Raw genomic sequence first — 19,458 nt, forward strand, 5'->3', positions numbered from 1 at the left:
ATATATGAAAGACAAACAGGAAAGGGAATTCAGGGCCTTAAAGGAGACACTCTCTGATGCAGGCACAAAGGGGATTATATGGGTCCTTCCTCCATGTTTGTTCCTTGTCTTAAGACTGAGTTGAATCTGAAAGGGGAGATACCAAAGTCTTGCCAAAAAGGGGGGTGATGTGAAGGAACTGAATGAGCACTGGGTGGAAGAAGATCAAAGCAGAATTAATTTGTGTACTGATAAACCCAAGCAAGTGTGCTTGGAACACAGCACCCCCCCCAAGTCCATCTATGCCACGGATATATATGTTATCTGGGTGTTATATAGATAGATATGTTCAGGTGTTAGCTGGCATGAATGGTCCCCTTTGCTAAGCAGGGTCTGCATTGGTTTGCATTTGGATGGGAGACTACACGTGAGCATTGTAAGACATCCCCCTTGGGGAGGGGGCCATAGCTCAGTGACAGTGAATCTGCTTCCCATGTAGAAGGTCCCAGGTTCACTCCCTGACATCTCCAGATAGAGCTGAGAGAGACTCCTCCCTGAAACCTCAGAGAAGCCACTGCCAGTCAGTGTTGAGCTAGATAGAGCAGTATTGAGTTAGATAGAGCAATGATCAGACATACTATGTTTCTATGAATCATCTCGATGGGAATAGAGCCATCACTCAGTGGTAGGGCATCTGATTTGCATGCCGGACATCCCAGATTCAATTCCTGGCAGCATCTCCAGGTAGGGCTGAGAGAGACTCCTGCCTGAAACCTTGGAGAAGCTGCTGCCATTGCCTAACTGTAAATAATACTGGACTAAACGGACCCGGTACAGAGCCACCATTGCACAAAGGGGTTCAAAGAATACGGGCCGCCTTGCTCAGGGGCCGTGTCTCACGCCCCTGCCATGCCCTCTGTGTCTGACATCAGATGCAGGGGGTGTGGTTACGGGGTGTAGGTGGTGGGCTGAACTGGGGCCACCGCTGGCCTCCCTGTGCCACTGGATGGACCAATGGTCTGGCTCAGTAGGAGGCAGCTTGCCTTATCCAGTTTTCGGTTCTGTGAACAGCCACAGTATTTTCTAAGAGAAATCCGGCCCATTATCTGCATAAGTTTTAAAATGTCAAGCAAGCTTCATTAAGCTGGTTAGGGTAGTTAACATTAATTATGTGAAGTGTTCTATACCTACAAAGGTTAGAATCTTTCGGACAATGGTTTTTCCCATGAGACTCTATGGATGCGAAAGCTGGACTTTGAAGAAGCAAGATAGAAAGAGCATTGACGCTTTTGAACTTTGGTGCTGGAGAAGACTTTTGAGGATATCTTGGACAGCCAGGAAAACAAACAAACAGATCATAGAACAAATCAATCCAGAATTTTCACTCAAGGTACAAATGACCAGGCTCAAACTATCGTACTTCGGACACATGATGCGAAAGCCCAGCTCCCTCGAGAAGTCCATAATGCTGGGAAAAGCTGAAGGAAAGAGAAGAAGAGGACGACCAGCAGCAAGGTGGATGGACTCGATTATGACAGCAATGAACGGACCACTGAGATCCTTTAAAGGCCAAATTGAAGACAGATCATTCTGGAGAGAAACTATCAATGTGGTTGCTAAGAGCCAACACCAACTTGACGGCACTTAATCAATCAACCAATAACCTTACCTCTACAAGTATTTAATATATAGCAAAACCCTCACTCCCCTAACGATGTTCTTTGCCACCCCTTTGCACCCACAAATGAATTGTTCCAAGGTCAGCCCTGTCATTTGGGCTCGATCCGAACTGAGCCCATATTAGCTCATTTTAGAGGCACTCATTCCAAATAAAGTTAGGTGAATCTCTGCTACCACTACACTGCTCCACATCTTCACCAAAGAAAGCCTCTGATGTCATCTCCAGTTCTGTATGCAAGAACTTAAGTGCTTTTTGCAAAATATTTTTACAAAGAAAGCATTAAACTGTTGCTAACAGTTTATGCTAGAAGTGGTAAGGCCTAAACTTTGGATTTATCTGATTGCTAAAAGGAGACTTGTGCTTTTTTCCATCATTCCTTGGGGGATGTTGAGAAAGAAAAACTTTTAAAATTTATAACCTAGCCCCAAAGCTTTACTGGATGAAACAATGTTTATCTTGAGATAAGGTTTAAATAATATTTGGATTACCAACTGTTATCCAAATTGGGCAAAGAAAGACAGCTTTATTTGCTGAAACATGGTATGCAAAGAAATAAAAGCACCCAGGACTCTTTCTTTGTATTGTCATGTGACTGACATGAGATGCAACATAATGTAATTCCCCCACTATGTTAAGGTGACGTTCTGCAATAACCTTGAGCTGAAGATCTGTATGGAACTACGGAATGGGAAAGGACCAATACACATTGGAAGAAAAGGCTACAAAAGCCTTCGTCTGACATTTGGGCTATTCATGTCATCAAAGACTGGGCAGGACAAAGATCCTTCAGGAGCTGTGTGCACTCCTGATTTCTGATTGTGTGTGAACAAACAACTAGGTAAGAGGAGAAAGGAGTAATTGTGTGTGAGGCAGGAGCTGGGTAGGGCAGCTTTTCCTCCTACCTTGTTAAAATGATGGATATGAGACCTGGGTAGGACAGCACCATCCTGCCCAGTTCCTCTCTCACACATGGAGGCTGTTCTGAGCAGCCAAGTCTGAGCTACGGAAGAACCACCCGTCCGTAAAAACCACACGCGGCTCCCGGCGACACCTTGGCAGCAAGCCTGCCTTGTAAACACGGTGAAGGGAGTGAGCTCTCCCTTAAACACATTCCCCTTAAGCACTGACGGGCACCCGTGCAGTGCATTGTGGGATTTCCGGGGGCTGGGATGACACATCCCTGCCACCGTGCCCCCACGCTCCCTGGGGTAGTAGCGGATTGTCTGGTCGTGCAATTCTTGGAGATTGTCTGCAAGGAAGGAAGGCTTCTGCAGTCATCCCCATTCCCCTCCCACTGTCCCGCCCACCTGGCAATACGAACGACTTCACACAGTCACCTCCTCCACCACTTAGATTTTCACTAGCACATGACTGAAAGCCAGGCACATGCATGGCTCCTGAAGCTAGATACGATGCTTGTCCTGCCCAGTTTTCAATCATGTGACCAGCCTTATTATGTTGGGTAGCCTCTTCTTCCAATGTGCATTGGTCCTTTCCCATTCCATAGCTCCATACAGATCTTCAGCTCAGAGTTGCTGCCGAAAGTCACCTTAACATAGTGGGGGAAACCCATCATGTTGTATCTCATCTTGGCCATCACATGCAAGTATTCAGAAAGAGTCCTGGGAGTGAGGACAGTTTGCAGGTGTCCGTCCACTTGTACATGTTTTTGTGTGAATGACTGTACACGTGTTCACTAAAAATATGAACCTGGGCACAGGCCTCCTCAAATGAAGGGTAGAGGCAGGAAATGTACTGCTGCATGTGCACTGAACACCAAGTACTTAGCTTGATGCTAGATCTGGCCTTGCCTTCAACATCTCAAGTCAAAGGAGGTACACTATTGATAGCAAGCCACCACGAGGAGGAGAATGACCAGGTCCTCTCTCTTTAATCCGGTTCCCCAACAGCAACAGGAGGCCAAGGTCAGAACGGCAATAGAACCACAAGGGCAACTGGAAGAGCAATTCCATATTGTACCTGCCAAAGCTTGCAAGTGAGTGCAGGAAATGTATCCCACAATTCTTTGGTCCTGAGGTGTACTTCCCACTTGCACCTACAAAGGGAGGAGAAGAAGAAGAAAGGAATAATTAATGACCCATTGTAGTTCCTTCTCTAGGATCAAAGCCCCGTAACCCACCGCAAAACTTTCTTGTTTTAAGACGCGAGGCGGCCCTTTCATGTGGCAGGATGAGGCAGTCATTTCAAGCAGCAGATTTCTGGACCAACAGCAGAGCAGCAGCAAGAAGATCTCCCCGCACTGTCCCCATCAGAGCAGCTCTTTGGGATAGTGGCAAAGCAGCACTGGAGTAACATTGGAACGAGGCAGCCCAAACTGCAACAGCCTGCCGCCAAGGCCCCTGCCGCCCACTGCCTCCCGTTGCTGGGCCATGACGCAGCCTGATGACATCACTGCACTGGCATAAGTGTGCGACCCCATCCTAGCAAGAACGGGCTTGGTGATGGTGTGACCGGTAATCCCCTGGCAAGGGCAGTCCATGTGCAGCCTCATTATCAGCCCTTATTATAGCTCTGCGTCTGCTTTGGGACCCATCTGGCCCTTGAGAGTTTTGCAAGGGGTGCCTCTCCTCTGACTCCATACAAAGCTTGTAAGAAGCAGGAGGAGCAAAAGAGAGGCTGCTGGCAACCCACCCTCCTCCTTGCCCTTGATGGACCAATTATCCTGCGTGAATTTGTCGAATTCCTTTTTAAAATAAGCAAAGCCAGGGATCATCTCTGCATCTTATTAACAACAACAGCTTTATTTGTTAGCCTCCCCATAACAAATTGTTCTCTGGGCAGCTTATAACGCAACATTAAAACATGAGATAAAAATATGTTAGGTACCAGCGTTCTCTCTGACTTTTTCCATCTCTGTGCAGAATGAGTTTTGTTCTGGGCGGCAGTATCAAGGCAGTGTGTACACACTTGCATTCAGAATGGGACCTTTCTGATTCAACCTGAGTGGGATCTAAAATTAACTGAGCGGACGTCAACAAACCTGTGAATGTGCACACGTGTGCACGCCTTAGAGGGAACACTGTTAGGCACCATGTGAAGATGCGTGTCCTTTTGCCCGCCTTGGATGCATTGCCAATCATTTTCATTGGATGACCCTTAGTTTTAGTATTACAGGAAAGGCAGGGAAACGTTCTCTCTATTGGCTCTCCACACCATGCTTGATTTTGTCCCCCCGCATTTCTCTAAAGAAATAGCCCCAAATGCTCTTGCTTCCTCTGCATAGCTCCACCTCAAAGAATCAATGTGTGCAACTGTGAAGAAGTTGCCACATTACAAATCCTGCAATTTGGTACTGTCATTCAAGTACGAAACACACATATGTGCACACATGCACACCCACAAACAGTCATCCTTAGAACCCAGTCTCTTCTCTTCTTAAAAATATAGGTATCTGGCTCCTAGCCAGTAGTGTGGGCTTTGATGCTGTGCCTAGACTTTGCAGTTCACTGATCTCATGGGGAGGCAGTCATATAGGTTCCTTCCCAGACACAGCACTCACTTGTGGACGACATTCTACACTGGGGCGGAGCCACCATTGTGAGAATGGGTTCAAAGAACCCGGGCCACCAATGAAAAAGGCCACCGAAGCCCACAGGGGGGCGTGGCTTGGGCTCCGGAAGAGCCCCGAGCGAACTCCCCACGCCCGGTCTCCAGAGAGCCCAGAGCAAGCTACCCCTGTCCTTTTCAGGCAGTGCTTGCTGCCTGACAGCATGTATTTCCCTTTCTCTCCCTCACTGGAGGGAGAGAAGGAGAAATAAAGGCTGTCAGGCAGAAAACGCTGCCTGAAATGGATGGGGGGGGGGAAAGAGCTCACTCAGGCTCTCTGGAGCCCTAGCCACGCCCCCGCGTGCATGATGTCGCGTGCATGGGACGTTGCTAGAGGGGCCGCTGGGCGGAGCCGAACCAAAGCCGCTGTTCAGCTGGCTTCGCGCCTGATTCTACATCTTAGACATCACTGTTGTAGGGGTCGGTTGTTGGCTGACCCTGAATACCAGCAACAGACCCTACAGACTTTTAGACTCACACCCAGTGCATACAAGAGCACTTAATAGCAAAACTAGGATCCTCAACTGCATTTGCAACCAAGGCAGCTCCTGGGAAAGCAGACTGGCTAGAAAACATGCATGGCACAGATTCCTTTGACTCAGGTGGGTTCATAAAGAAAGATGCCCTTCATTGCTACAGGGCACTTCTGTGACCTCAGGCCGGCTGATGGTGGATCTGCTATTGAGACAGCTCTGCGCACAGGCTGCAGGGGCCCCCATGGGGGGGGGGTTGCCGAGAGGATCCACCACTGGCCCCACCTTCCTGATTCAACCTGAGCGGAATCCAGAAATGCCAATTTTGGGCGGCATGGAAATATTTTAAATAGATAAATAATAAAGTAAGCAGACATCCAAAAACATGTGGGCACGGGCCCATGCCTTAGAGAGAACACTGGACCTAGGCTTGATGACCCTCGGCACAGCAAATGACAGGAATAGCATCACTGCTGCATTTCCGCAATGCTTACGCGGCACGGAGCAGCCACGTCTTTGCAAGCAGCACAGGCGTGCTTTACAGCGTATTGTAACTGTGCGTGAGCCTCTCTTTTAGGGGTCGGGTTCTTCGTGTGAGCCAGTGTTTTCCACTGAACATGGATGGGTTTTTTTAGAGATTGCACTACCCCTTTAAAGCCTGTGCAAAACAAATGGATTTTCATTTGGACCTCTTTCATTTTAATTCCCAACACTCTTCATCCTTAAAACAAATGTCTCTGTTTTATTTCCCATTCATTCCTCATATCAACAGGAACATAGGAAGCGGCCCTCTACCGAGTCAGGCCATTGGTCCAACTAGCTCAGCATTGACTATACAGACTGGCAGCGGCTTCTCCAAGGTTGCAGGCAGGAGTCTCTCTCGGCCCTATCTTGGAGATGCTGCCAGGGAGGGAACCTGAGACCTTCTGTATGCAAGCTTGCAGCTGCTCTTCCCAGACCAGCTGCATCCCCTGTGGGGAATATCTTACAGTGCTCACACATGTGGTCTCCCATCAAATGCAAACCAGGGCAGACCCTGCTTAGCAAAGGGGCTTGCTACCACAAGACCGCTATCTTGCTACCTGCTTGCTACCACAAGACCGCTCTCTGATGCACACCTGTACTTTACATCAGCATAGCTAATGTTCTGGTTATGACCATGGCCCAAGATCCCTTTTCCATAGCCAACTCTTGGACATCTCCCTCGGGGCCTTGTTCTCTTCCTTACCTGGCTGCTTATCAACCCTTTCTCTTCCTTCCAGAGATTTCACACACACACACACACACAATTGGAAGAGCATCCAAAGATACAATTGCCTGAAACTAACACTGGCCCACAGGCATGGTCTGATAGCATCATTCCAACGAGCCTGATGCATGAGCAAGATTTCCCTGGATTATCGACTTCTCATTTTATCCCCGTCATCTTGGCAAAAGGCAAGACCACAGATGGGATACAGAAACAAATTTGCTTGGGGCGCTGTGACTTAGAAAGGGAGCAAAACATTACAGTTTCCCTCTGAGGAGATAATCTCTCCGTAGGATAAATAATGTATTTTCTTTTTTCTTTTAGTCACACACTCCTACAATCCAAATGTCTCTCTTTACCTTCAGCGACAGGAGTACCACATCAGGCTAGAGACGGCATGGGAGGGAAATAATATGAACACAATGGATATTTATATGCTGCTTTCCGACAAACGTCCCCAAAGCGATTATTACATAGATATAAATAAATAAATACAATGGCTCCCTCCCTGTCCCCCAAAGGGCTCACATTCTCAAAAGAAACATAAGATAGACACCAGCAACAGTCACTGGAGGTCCTGTGCTGGGGATGGACAGGGCCAGTTGCTCTCCCCCTGCTCAATAAAGAGAATCACCACTTTTAAAAGGCACCTCTTTGCCCTATTAGCAGAATAAGATCCACAGCGAGATCTGAAGGCTGGTTATTGGCTATATCCTGGATTAAAATTGCCCCCCCTCTGCCACAAAGGCATATTGACAAGAGCCTTCCCTCTGTGCAAAAAAATGACTGCAATTTTTGGGGAAGGGATAATCACACAGAGAAAGCTGTAAGTGCAACAATGCTATCTCCTCTTTTCCATCTCTAGGGGGGATAGATGTTGCCAAAAATCACTGTGAGTATTCGTCCTCTGAGATGCTGCCAACAGAGGCAGGTTAGTTTTTTTGCCGCCCAGAGGCGGCCAAAGATTTGCCGCCCCAGGGACAAGAGTAAGGGGCCTTGGAGGGGAGGGAAACTTAATTCTGATTTTTTTTTTCCTTTGGAAATGCCACTGTGTAGCAGCAGAGGCTCCATCCGCCTCCTAAACCATCACAGGAGGTGAGGTTGGGCACTAGAGCAGGGATTCTCAACGTTGGGTCCCCAGATGTTATTGGACTTCAGCTCCCATAATCCCCAACCAAAGGACACTGGGTCTGGGGATTATGGGAGCTGAAGTCCAATAACATCTGGAGACCCAACATTGAGAATCCCTGCACTAGAGGATGGCGGTGAAAGACGTCCTCACCCAAGCCCAGCTTTCTTGCAGATGACACAGAGCAGGCGATTTCAGGCCTCTGCCCGTGCGTGCAGATGGGGAAGAGAGCTGGCGATGAGGAAGAGAGCTGGTCTTATGGAAGCAAGCATGAATTGTCCCCTTTGCTGAGTAGGGTCCATCTTGGTTTGCATTTGGATGAGTGACATGTGAAAGATATTCCCCTTCGGGGATGGGGCCATAGCACAGTGGAAGAGCATCTGCTTGCTTGCACGAAGAAGGTCCCAGGTTCAATTCCTGCCAGCATCTCCAGGTAGGGCTGGGGAAGACTCTTTCCTGATCCCTTAGAGAGCTGCTGCTAGTCAGAGAAGAAAACGCTGAGCTAGATGGACCAAGGGTCTGACTCAATATAAGGCAGGTTCCTATGTCCTTGTTATCATTTAGGTACCAGGCAAAGTCATTTGGGCAGTTGATTGCATTTAGGGTCCCCTTTGACGTGGTTTTTAGATGGTTTTTAAAATATGCTGAGTCAGTCCCCAAAATGTTGTTGGATGATAGCTCCCATCATCCCCAGCCATTGGTTGAAGGCTGGGGAGTGTGGCTGGGGATGATGGGAGTTGTAGTCCCACACAACCTGGGGCTCCAAGCCTGAGAAGCCCCACTTCAATGTCTTGCTGTTTTATTGTGCTCCTTAGAAAAAAGCTTACTGGTTTTTAAAAAAATAGTTTTAATGAACCCTTCTGGAAGCTGCCTTGAAGACTTTGTTAAGTCAAAAAGGTGAGATTCAAATCTCTTCCTTCCATCTCTTCCATCCATCAATCTCTTCCATCTTTCCATCAAGCACCTTCCTATGACGCAGCACAAAATGGCAATGGAGACCCAATTAGCTTGGTGAGTTTCTAGACAGGAGATTCCCAAACTGGGGTCCCAGGTGTTAGGAACATAGAGAGCTTCTTTATACCGAGTCAGGCCCTTGGTCCATCTTGCTCAGTAGTGTCTTCACAGACTGGCAGCAGCTCTCCAAAGCTTAAGGCAGGAGTCTCTCCCAGCCCTTCCTGGAGATGCTGTCAGGGAATGAACCTGGGACCTAGATGCCATTCCCCTTAGCTATGGCCCCATCCCCTAAGAGGAATATTTGACAGCGCTCACATGCACTAACCCATCCAAATGCAAACCAAGGAAAGCCCTGCTTAGCAAAGAAACAACTCAAGCTCACTACCACAACTCCTCCCTGTTGCTGGACTGCAACTCCCATCAACACCACCCAATGGCTGAAGCAGCTGGGGATGATGGGAGTTGCAGTCCAACAACAACTGGGATCCAAGTTTGGGAGCTCCTCCACTAGGCCCTGATGAATCCTCAAGTTGGCCAGTAAGGAAAGTCAGCCGGGGCTGGTCCTTTCCCACCCCACTATTCAGCTAAAGCCTATGTCAGGGCTGCACAATTTTGCGTTGGACTACAACTCCCATCTTCCTTGACTACTGGCCACTGTGGCTAGGGATGATGGGAGCTGTAGTCCAACAACAGTTGGAGGGCCAAAGTCATGCAGACTATGTGAAAAGCTCAACCTTTCATGCACATTTCCACTAGTCATGGCAGACAGCTCCTAAATCATGTGTAATGGATGAACAGTGCGAACAGCTTCTTCCAGCAAGCATCTCGACAAGTGAAGTTGCCACCATGGGAGTATGATGCAGGTGTGGCATATGGAAATGGATGTCTTTTTCAAGAGTAACCTGGCAAGGGCATACATAGCCCGAGGGTGAGAGAGAAAAAGCTGTACTCTCAAGCTTTTGAAATGCTTTTTTGTTTTTGTTCCGCCTGCTGCATATTTGGCTTCAAACTGGGACTGTACGAGACTTGGAGAAATCCTTTTTTTATGAGCTTGGCACTCCTGCCCCCTTGCCTGCAGAGATTTCTTGTTCTTTACCAAGCAGCTATGTTTGCTATGCTAAGTTAATATATTATTTAAACATGCTAAAACAGAATTAAATGTAAGTATAAAATGTTAATGGGACTAGCTGCTCCTCCAGTCTCTCACTGGTTGTTTTTTTCTTTCTCCTTGGGGTGCCTGGTAGCCTAATGGCTCATCTTGTGGAACTCTCTGCCACAAGGTATGGTCAAGGCCACTAACTCAGGTGGCTTTTTAAAAAGACTGGGCCAAAGAAAGGATGACTTATTAAGCACAACGGCTAAATGACAGCTCAAGATGGTCAAATGTTAATTGGCACTGCATGTCAACTAATAAGTACTGGAAAGTTGCCAGCTTTTGAATCAGACCCTGTAGCTATTTCTTTAGCCATACGGCTGCTCCTTTGATCAGCAACAATTAGCAGATAATTGGCTTCACGCCATGAAAAATGCCCTTTGCTGATCTGCAAACTAAAGGCACAGTAGCAGACCAGACTGGCTTCTTCTGATCAGTTGGCAACTCCAAAGCACTAAGCAAATACCTTGGGGTGTCAAATACAGATATTCAGTAAGCAAATGTCTGAGCAACTGGAGACGTTTGCAGAGATGAATCCCATCTCACTGCTCTCCATGAGAAGATAAGTTTCACCTGCAATATTTCTGTGTTAGGTCATTAGTCCAGGGAGAAGGAATCAGGTGGCAACCCTAGCAAGGCTGGTCCTAGGGCATTTGGTGTCCTTGGAGAAGTTTATCTTGGAATCCTCCCAAAATTTTGTTAAAATTATTAGGGATGTGCAAATCGATTCAGATTTGAATTAACCTGACTGGGTGATTCAAGTGATTCGAATCCGAATCGAATCACCCCTTAAAAGGGCAATTCAATTGGAATTTGAATCAAATTTTCAAAATTCAACTCAAATTTTATTCAAGAGCCGTTTGGCACCTTTTAAAAATAATTCAGGCCCACTGATTGGTTTACAAAGGTTCCAAAATAGGGTTGAATTGATCTGAATTTGATTAGAATTCAAATCGAATTTTTGGACCAGAGGAGAATTTGAATCGAATTTGAAACAAATTTTTGGAATTCAAATTGAATTCAAAATGTATAAAGGAATTCATTTCGTGCACATCTCTAAAAACTATATACTGTAACATACTTGGCAGCTGGTGCTGGCTGAGGCAGGGGTGGTGGAGAGGAAGGCGATTGTACCATTAAAATCCATAAGCCCACTGCCCTGAGCTGCTGCCCAACTCCACGTACCCACACCTGTCATGTGACCTGCCCCCACCACTCACCTGGCTAATGTGTATTTCCAGGCTGACAGCTCAAACGGCCACCGCGCATGCTCATTGGCCTGGTGGGTGGTGAGGGCAGAGAATGCGGTGGGCATGAAGGATGCTGTGCAGAGCTGGGCAGCAATAAAGGCAGCAGTGATCTTATGGATTTTAAGAGGTATACGCTCCTTCCTCATTGCCCTCTAGCCCCATCCTATCCTTCGTTGCTATCCTTTTAAAGGAGGATCCCTCCTACTCTACTTCATAATAAGTCCAAAATGGCTTGGGATATTTGGGTGCCCAAAGAACCGCCTTCACTGGTCCGTACCTCTTGACACTTTCCTTTATGCACTGGGGGTCCTGCTCTATGTACCTTTCCCTTCAGAAGTGAGGGAAGCATCCGTTAGAACAGGGGTTCCCAGAATTGCTGGACTATAGCTTCCATCATCCACGTTCATTGTGGCTGGGGACGATGGGAGCTGTAGTCCAATAAGATTTAGGGAACCAAGGTTAGGAACCCCTGCATTAGAAGCAGGGCCTCTTCACTGATGGCCCCATCACCGAGAAAGTTCTTTCCCCTGACGGCTCTCACCTTACACTCCTTCAGCTACCAGCTTAAGACCTGGCTTTTTTTTTTAATAAGGCTCACCTGATGATGCTTGGCTAGTGATGTATTTGGTGCTGCTGTTTCTGATAGTTTGATACAGTTGGGGTAATTTTGTATGGTTGCTGCAGTTACCCTTCTGCTTGTTTTCTTTACATTTTTTAATTGTTGTTTTGTTGTGTTTTGTAAGCTGCTTCCTGCACACACATACAAAAAAACACCCCCCACAGGGGAACCTAATCCTGAACCAGTGTAAAACATCTTTAAAAATAAGAAGGATCAGAGACAGAGATGCCCACGGTTCCATTCCTCTTAAGATGCTGGTGCATCCCACTGATGTGGATTCTTGCCAAGTCTTGTATTATTGTGTGGCACGGGTACAACTGTGCATAAAATATTTAGATTACCTAGTAGGTAGAAATGGGACGTTGCTTTTAAAGCTGGCATGGACATTCCCCAGATAGCTCCACAGACGGAAATAATTGTACAGTTGTGGAACTCCTAGAAGCCAAATGTCCATATTGCAACTCTTTAACAAGGGCAGTCCCTCTGTTTGCTTCCTGCCCCTGGGCAATCTCTGTCCCAATTTTGTCTTGGGAGGTGCCTTGTTAATTTTCTGAGGTGTAAATTGCTAAAGTCGTCATTCTTCAGGGTTCAGCTTCCTGCCTAGAGTTCCCCAAAGTTAAGCTGCTGCTGCTACTACTACTACAACAAATATTTATATACCGCTTTTCAACAAAAGTCCCCAAATCGGTTTACATAGAGAAATGATAAATACATAAATAAGATGGCTCCCTGTCTCCAAAGGGCTCACACTCTAAAAAGAAACATAAGACAGATACCAGCAACAGCCACTGGAGAGATGCTATGCTGGGGGTGAAATGGATGGTTCTTGTCTATAGCACGCATGCAGGCACATGAACAGAGAGGAGAGGAGAGCTGGTCTTGTGGTAGCAAGCATGACCTGTCCCCTAAGCTAAGCAGGGTCTGCCCAGATTGTATATGAATGGGAGACTAGAAGTGTGAGCACTGGAAAATATTCCCCTTAGGGGATGGGCTGCTCTGGGAAGAGCAGAAGGTTCCAAATTCCCTCCCTGGCTTCTTCAAGATAGGGCTGAGAGAGATTCCTGCCTGCAGCCTTGGAGAAGCCACTGCCAGTCTGTGAAGACAACACTGAGCTAGATAGACCAATGGTCTGACTCAGTATATGGCAGCTTCCTATGTCCATGTTCCCTCCCTGGCAGCATCTCCAAGATAGGGCTGAGAGAGATTCCTGCCTGCAACCTTGGAGAAGCCGCTGCCAGTCTGTGAAGACAATACTGAGCTAGATAGACCAATGGTCTGACTCAGTATACGGCAGCTTCCTACAGTATGTTCCTAATGCCTGTCCATGGACACTAAAGCGCAGTGCAGAACACTGCCTGTCATGTCATGTACTGTAAATGCTGAGGTAAGTATGTAGGTCAATCACGTTTCTCCGTAATGATCAGATCTTATGGAATTTGCTGCCGGCAGGTGTGGTGATGGCCACCAATCTCGATGGGTTTAAAAGCAGGATAGACAAATTCATGGAAGATCGGGTTATCACTTGCTACTAGCCTATATATCCTCATTAGGATCAAAGGGGGCATGTCCCTGAAAACCAGGTGCTAGGGAACACCAAGGGAGGGTGATTGCCCTCTTTTGTTCACTTGTGGGATTAGCAGATGCACCCGGTTGCCCAGTGTATAAGGCAGGATATTGGGCTAGATGGACCTTTGGCCTGATCTGGCAGGGTTTTTCTTATGATTAATAAGGGGGAAAAATACCAGCTGGCTTTGAAGTCAGTGGAGGGCAAGCTCTTGCTGAATCAATGAATTGCTACAAAAACATGTAATGATGGTGTTGTATGAGTGGGTGCTAAGGCAGTGATCCTTGTTATGAGGACAGGGGTGTTAAAAGCCTGTCCCTGCTTACATTTAATGAACATTCGGTCACACCTCCATCTCTGCAACTGAGCCATGTACCAACCAGGTCACAGACTGAGATGGTGTAGTTATGAATGTTCAAGAAAATACTGCAAGAGTCCAGACGTTGCCAGATGAAAATGGGTTGAAATTTTGGAATATAAAAGTAAAACTGACTTTCCACCTGCAGGGAAAAACAGGTTAACATGCCAGAGAGAGGGTGGCCATTTCTGCTGTTAAGGCTTCAAGTTTAAGAGAAAATGATTTGGAGTCCATTGCGGGGACCTGCTAACTGGGCAAAGAGGCACCTTTGCCTCTTTGGTAATAAGAAGTGGTAATTCTCTTTATTTAGCAGGGGGAAAGCAAATGGCCTTATCCATCCCCAAAATAGCACCCCTCCAATGCCTGTTGCTGGTGTCTATCCTATGTTCCTTTTTTTAAGATTGTAAGCCCTTTGGGGCCATTTTTATTTATTTATATATATGTAAACAGCTTTGGGAACTTTTGTTGGTATACAAATATTTGTAGTAGTAGTTGTAGTAGCGGGGTTAATTGCTGTGGAGATTCTGAAATGCGAGGAGGATATTATATGGGAATTTTAAAATACTGCTATTTGTTTCACTGTTTACAATTATACTGTTATTATTACTTTTCATTATTTTTTGTGGGAGCCAGCCCCCTTTCAAAACCACCCCTGGAAAGCTTTGAAAGTAGAGCAGGGGGTAGGGTGCGGAGGAGTCCAACACCTCTCTGCATGCTTCTTCCCGCCTGCAAGCAGCATGAGGAGAGGTGTTCCTTGCAAGGGTCAGATCAGTCCCGTGATAGTTGGGGAGGAGGGAGTTTGCCACACGGATGGTGTCCCAGGAATCTGCCCCCAAAGGCAACCACCTCACCTTGTCTCATTCATTCATTCAGGTTCTATGCTGCCCTTCCAAAAATGGCTCAGAGCAGTTTACATTAAAACAAAACAATTAAAAGCAATTAACTATTAATAACAGAGACTATAACACCCCATAAAACAATTAACAGTTAAAACGTTCAAAACAGTTTGGAAACCCTGGAAAACCAGGTTACAGCAAGTTAAAAACATTTACAACAAATTAAAAACCCTTGAAGGCCAGGCCTGAAGACCAAAAATGAATTCCAATTATGGATTTCAGCAGGGAGTGCATTCCACAGCTCAGGAGCAACTACAGAGAAGGTCTGCCTCTGAGTTGCCACCAGACACACCGGTGGTAACTGGAGACGGACCTCCTCAGATGACCTTAACATGTGGTGGGGATCATACAGAAGAAGGCGCTCTCTAAGGTAACTTGGGAGCTGTTCAGGGCTTTAAAGGTAATAAGCAGAACTTCATATTTTGCCCAGAAACATATTGGCAGCCAGTACAACTGTTTCAAAACAGGCGTGATATGGTCTCTCCGGGTTGCCCCAGAGACCAATCTGGCTGCTGCATTTTGAACTAACTGAAGTTTCCAAACTATGTACCAAGGCAGCCCCACGTAGAGCACCTCATTCATTCATTCATTCATTCATTCATTGATTCATTCATTTTTAAAACCTTTATACTGCCCTTCCAAAAGGCTCAGGGTGGTTTACATCATGAAACGGATGCCCCTGCTCACAGAACTATTTGCATGTTTCTTTAGATTATTGTTGTTGCAAATATTTCTATACCTCTTTTCAATGAAAAAGTTCTCAATGCGGCAAGAAAAAGAACGAAGAAGGTTCCCTATCCCAGATGGGCTCAAAGTTTAAAAAGAAATATAAGGGAGATGCCACCAAAAACCAATGGAGGGGTGTTGTACTGGGGTTGGATAAGGACAGTTGCTCTCCTCCTGCTAAATATCAGAGAATCACCACTTTGAGAGGTGCCTCTTTCCTCTTGACCTCTTTTAGATCTTGACCAATGTTCAGAACTACAACAAGAGAGATTGCCTTGCCCCACAAGTCCTGACTTGGACCTTAAGATCTTTGGAGTCTCTGCTCCAAGTGCCCCTGCCAAATGAGGTGAGGCAGGTGGCTATGAGGGAGAGAGCCTTTTCGGTGGTGGCACCCCATCTATGGAATAGGTTTCCCAGTGAGGCTTGCCTGGCATCATCACTTTGCTCTTTTCGACACCCGGAGGAGACCTTCTGTTCTTTTGAAGATTGATTCTGAAAAAGTTCTAAAACATTTTGTATTGTATTTTCTCACTTCTATTCTAATTTTTTCCTTATGGGGTATGTGTTTTATTGAATGTTTTTACTGTGAGCCACTCAGAGAACAATTTGTTAAGAGGGCAGCTAACAAATCAAGTTGTTTCTTGTTATTAATACAACTAGAAAGAGGCAGTTTGGATTACACAATAGACACAATCCAGTACATAGCTAAGCTTGGCTCCATCTCAGTGATTTATTTATTTAAAATATGAATGGGATGTATGTATGCATATGTAGAGTTGCATTCAGCATGCAACATCTTTAGTAAATGCAGACTGCACAGACTTCGAAATGGCACAGATGTCATCCCGATGTTTTCCAGCAAGTCTCAGGATCTGGGTAAGACTCACCCATTTATTTGAGCTGCAGTCAAAGCAACAAATGGGTTTCTCAATCCCAGCACAGTTGTGACTTTAATGAAAATGCTGAATCCATAATTAAGGCTATCAATCCTCCTGGTAGCTGGGAAAGAGGCTTCCTTCCCTGAAAATGGAGAGGAGGATCTGCTACCAGCGGGGCTAGATGGGCAATAAATCAGTGACTCAGCTCTGGCAGCTGGAAGCAGCCGGGGTTTTAATCCTTTAATCTTAAATAGATGCACTCCCCAAAGGGAAGACTGGGACACGAGCGATTCCCATATTCGGGAGATGTCTGTCTTGTTTTATTAAAGTTCTGTACAGAGACAAAAATGTGTTTTACATTTTTATGCTGTATTAACCGTGGTGGTTATTTGGAACTTCCAAGTTCAGAAGAAGTACTTCCGAAAACCTGATGCTGGGGACAGATTGTAAGAGAGAACTGCTGCCTTCAAGACCTGTTCATAGGAGCATAGGAACATGGGAAGCTGCCTTCTACCGAGTCAGACCATTGGTCCATCTAGCTCAGTATTGTCTTCACAGACTGGCAGTGGCTGCTCCAAGGTTGCAGGCAGGAATCTCTCTCAGCCCTATCTTAGCTAAGCAGGGTCCGCCCTGGTTGCATACAAAAGGGAGACTAGAAGTGTGAGCACTGTGAGATATTCCCCCTCAGGGGATGGAGCCGCTCTGGGAAGAGCAGAAGGTTCCAAGTTCCCTCCCTGGCAGCATCTCCAAGATAGGGCCGAGAGAGATTCCTGCCTCCAACCTTGGAGAAGCCGCTGCCAGTCTGTGTAGATAATACTGAGCTAGATAGACCAAGGGTCTGACTCAGTATATGGCAGCTTCCTATGTTCCTATGCATCTCCCATGCATTAGGCAGGGTGTTTGCCTTCTCCTCCTTTCCCACTTGCTGCTTCTGTGAAGTTTTGTTAAAATTAAACCCATAAAAGATCTCTAGTTTTTGCAAGGGCCCCATTTTCAAGAACGAGTCCTCTGATAATTAGAGGTCGTTGCTTAATTTGCAAATGAGGGCCGGAGCCTGGCATCCCCGGAGATTTGTACCATTCCACTGCAAAGAGCTTCTCTCTCTGTCTGCGGACCATTCACTGGAGTGCTGATTCAGAAGAAGGGACTGAAAGTACAGCCAACAGTTGCGATGAAAGTGAGGAACTGTCGGAGTGCCAGGCAGTGACCAGCCTAATAAACAGCCAGACCAGTGACACGCACTATTTTTTTCAAGCGGGGGGCACTTGGGGTGGGGGGGTGGAGGAAATTTACCACTGTCAGAGGCATTTGCCACTGTGCTGATGTCTACACAGTCCTACACCTTTTTTCAGTGCTGTGCGGGCCCTTGAAGAGAGACAAAGCCCTTTCTGAAGAGCTCTAGAAGAAAGCACTCTGTCCAAGATGGTAAAGGGCTCAAGAGGGCCCTCTTTCCCTTAAAGGAGCCCTCTGGTGCTTCCCAAATGGAAATCTTACTCAATCTACTATTACTATTACTATTACTATTACTATTACTATTACTACTATTGTTATTATGGCTTCTGAGAGTTTTGCCAGCATTGCTCAAATACTCACAAACATTTATTCACCGCCATAAGGGCTAGGAGCATGATTTTTTAAAAAATAGCTAGCTAGGCCGGGCACAGAGCATCTACGCTTCTAGTTTCCCCCAGTCACCCACCGCCAACAATTTCTTTCCCCGCCTGCCCACCCACCACTGCTGTTTTCTTCCAACCTGCCCACGCCCCACCTACCGTGCTTTCCTCTCCCCCCAATGCCATTTTGTTTCCCGCCTCATCCACCGGCACTGGCGCTTTCCTCTCCCCTTGCCACAGCTCATTCCTGAACTCTCGTGAGAGCTGCCCATGCATGGGATTAACGAGATGTACGCCTTACAGAATACACACACATACACACACACACATATATATACATGAATATAAAATAATTCTGAGATTCTCAGGAAGCTCAATTTTGTATCTTTCCTGCACTCCCTCCAAATCAAGACATACCCACTGTCCTGGCCACAAATTTCCAACTTTACTACGATGACGACAAATATTGATATACATCCCTCAAACCAAAGTTCTCAAAATGGTTTACATAGAAAAATAACTAATACGTAAATAAGATGGTCCCCCATCCCTAAAAGGCTCGCAGTCTGGTGGGTTTGGATAGGGCTAGGTGTTCTTCCCCTGCTAAACAAAAGAGAATCACCACTTTAAACGGTGTCTGTTCAGTTAGCAGGGGTAATATAGTTGCACTTTATTTGACTCCCCACCACCACATTCTGCTGTCCCATATTTCAGTCGTAAAGGCCTTTTGTGCTTCCCTGCTTCCCCTTATTACTTCAGTAGCATCCCCCACATCTCTCTGCAAAATATCAACTTGAAATATCAGTGCATTTGAATAAAAATTAATTATCATGCCTGTTTGTTTTCTGCCCAAGTTGCTTCATTCCCACTCCGCCCCAGATCACTTTGTGAATTGGTTCACACTGTGTGCTCACTGCTCAGAAATATCATCTGTCACTCAAATCCATCTCTCAAAGCCTACTTGAAAATGTCTATTCTGAGGATATTCTGGGAGCAGCAGCTCAGAAGAACAGCTGGAGATGTTGGCATCTTTGAAATCCAAACAACTGGTGACTCTCAAACTATTTCAAGGGTGATAATCATCTGCCATGGTATTTATCCCCCATCCTCCTTCCACAAAACATCATTCTGACCACAGAATGGATTCTTTTTTAACTGACTGGTGGTGGTGGGGGGGAAAAACTTGGTTTCAGGGCAGACTAGGGTAGCCACGTCCACATCATAAAAAACAGGCCATGGATCAACAAAAAAGAGGACACAGAAGACATTTGTTGCCAAGAAAGACAACAAAGGAGGATTTAAATATGACACTAATTTGCATAAAATCTGCATATGTTAATTTATATGTGTCATTATACATGTAAGTTAA

At 46.2% G+C, this 19,458-nt stretch overlaps 1 protein-coding gene across 2 annotated transcripts in view; it reads right to left on the minus strand.

Annotated features, from left to right (window-relative positions):
* Nucleotides 1–19,458, minus strand: part of SMPD3 (sphingomyelin phosphodiesterase 3) — a 176,587-nt gene that overhangs the window by 36,217 nt on the left and 120,912 nt on the right. For both annotated transcript variants that reach the window (XM_053270919.1, XM_053270920.1), the window contains one exon: nucleotides 3,641–3,716. In XM_053270919.1, the coding sequence (XP_053126894.1) occupies nucleotides 3,641–3,716 (76 nt within the window). The remainder of the gene's footprint in view (nucleotides 1–3,640; nucleotides 3,717–19,458) is intronic.

Source organism: Hemicordylus capensis, chromosome 9, assembly GCF_027244095.1.
Source record: "Hemicordylus capensis ecotype Gifberg chromosome 9, rHemCap1.1.pri, whole genome shotgun sequence".
NCBI lineage: Eukaryota > Metazoa > Chordata > Lepidosauria > Squamata > Cordylidae > Hemicordylus > Hemicordylus capensis.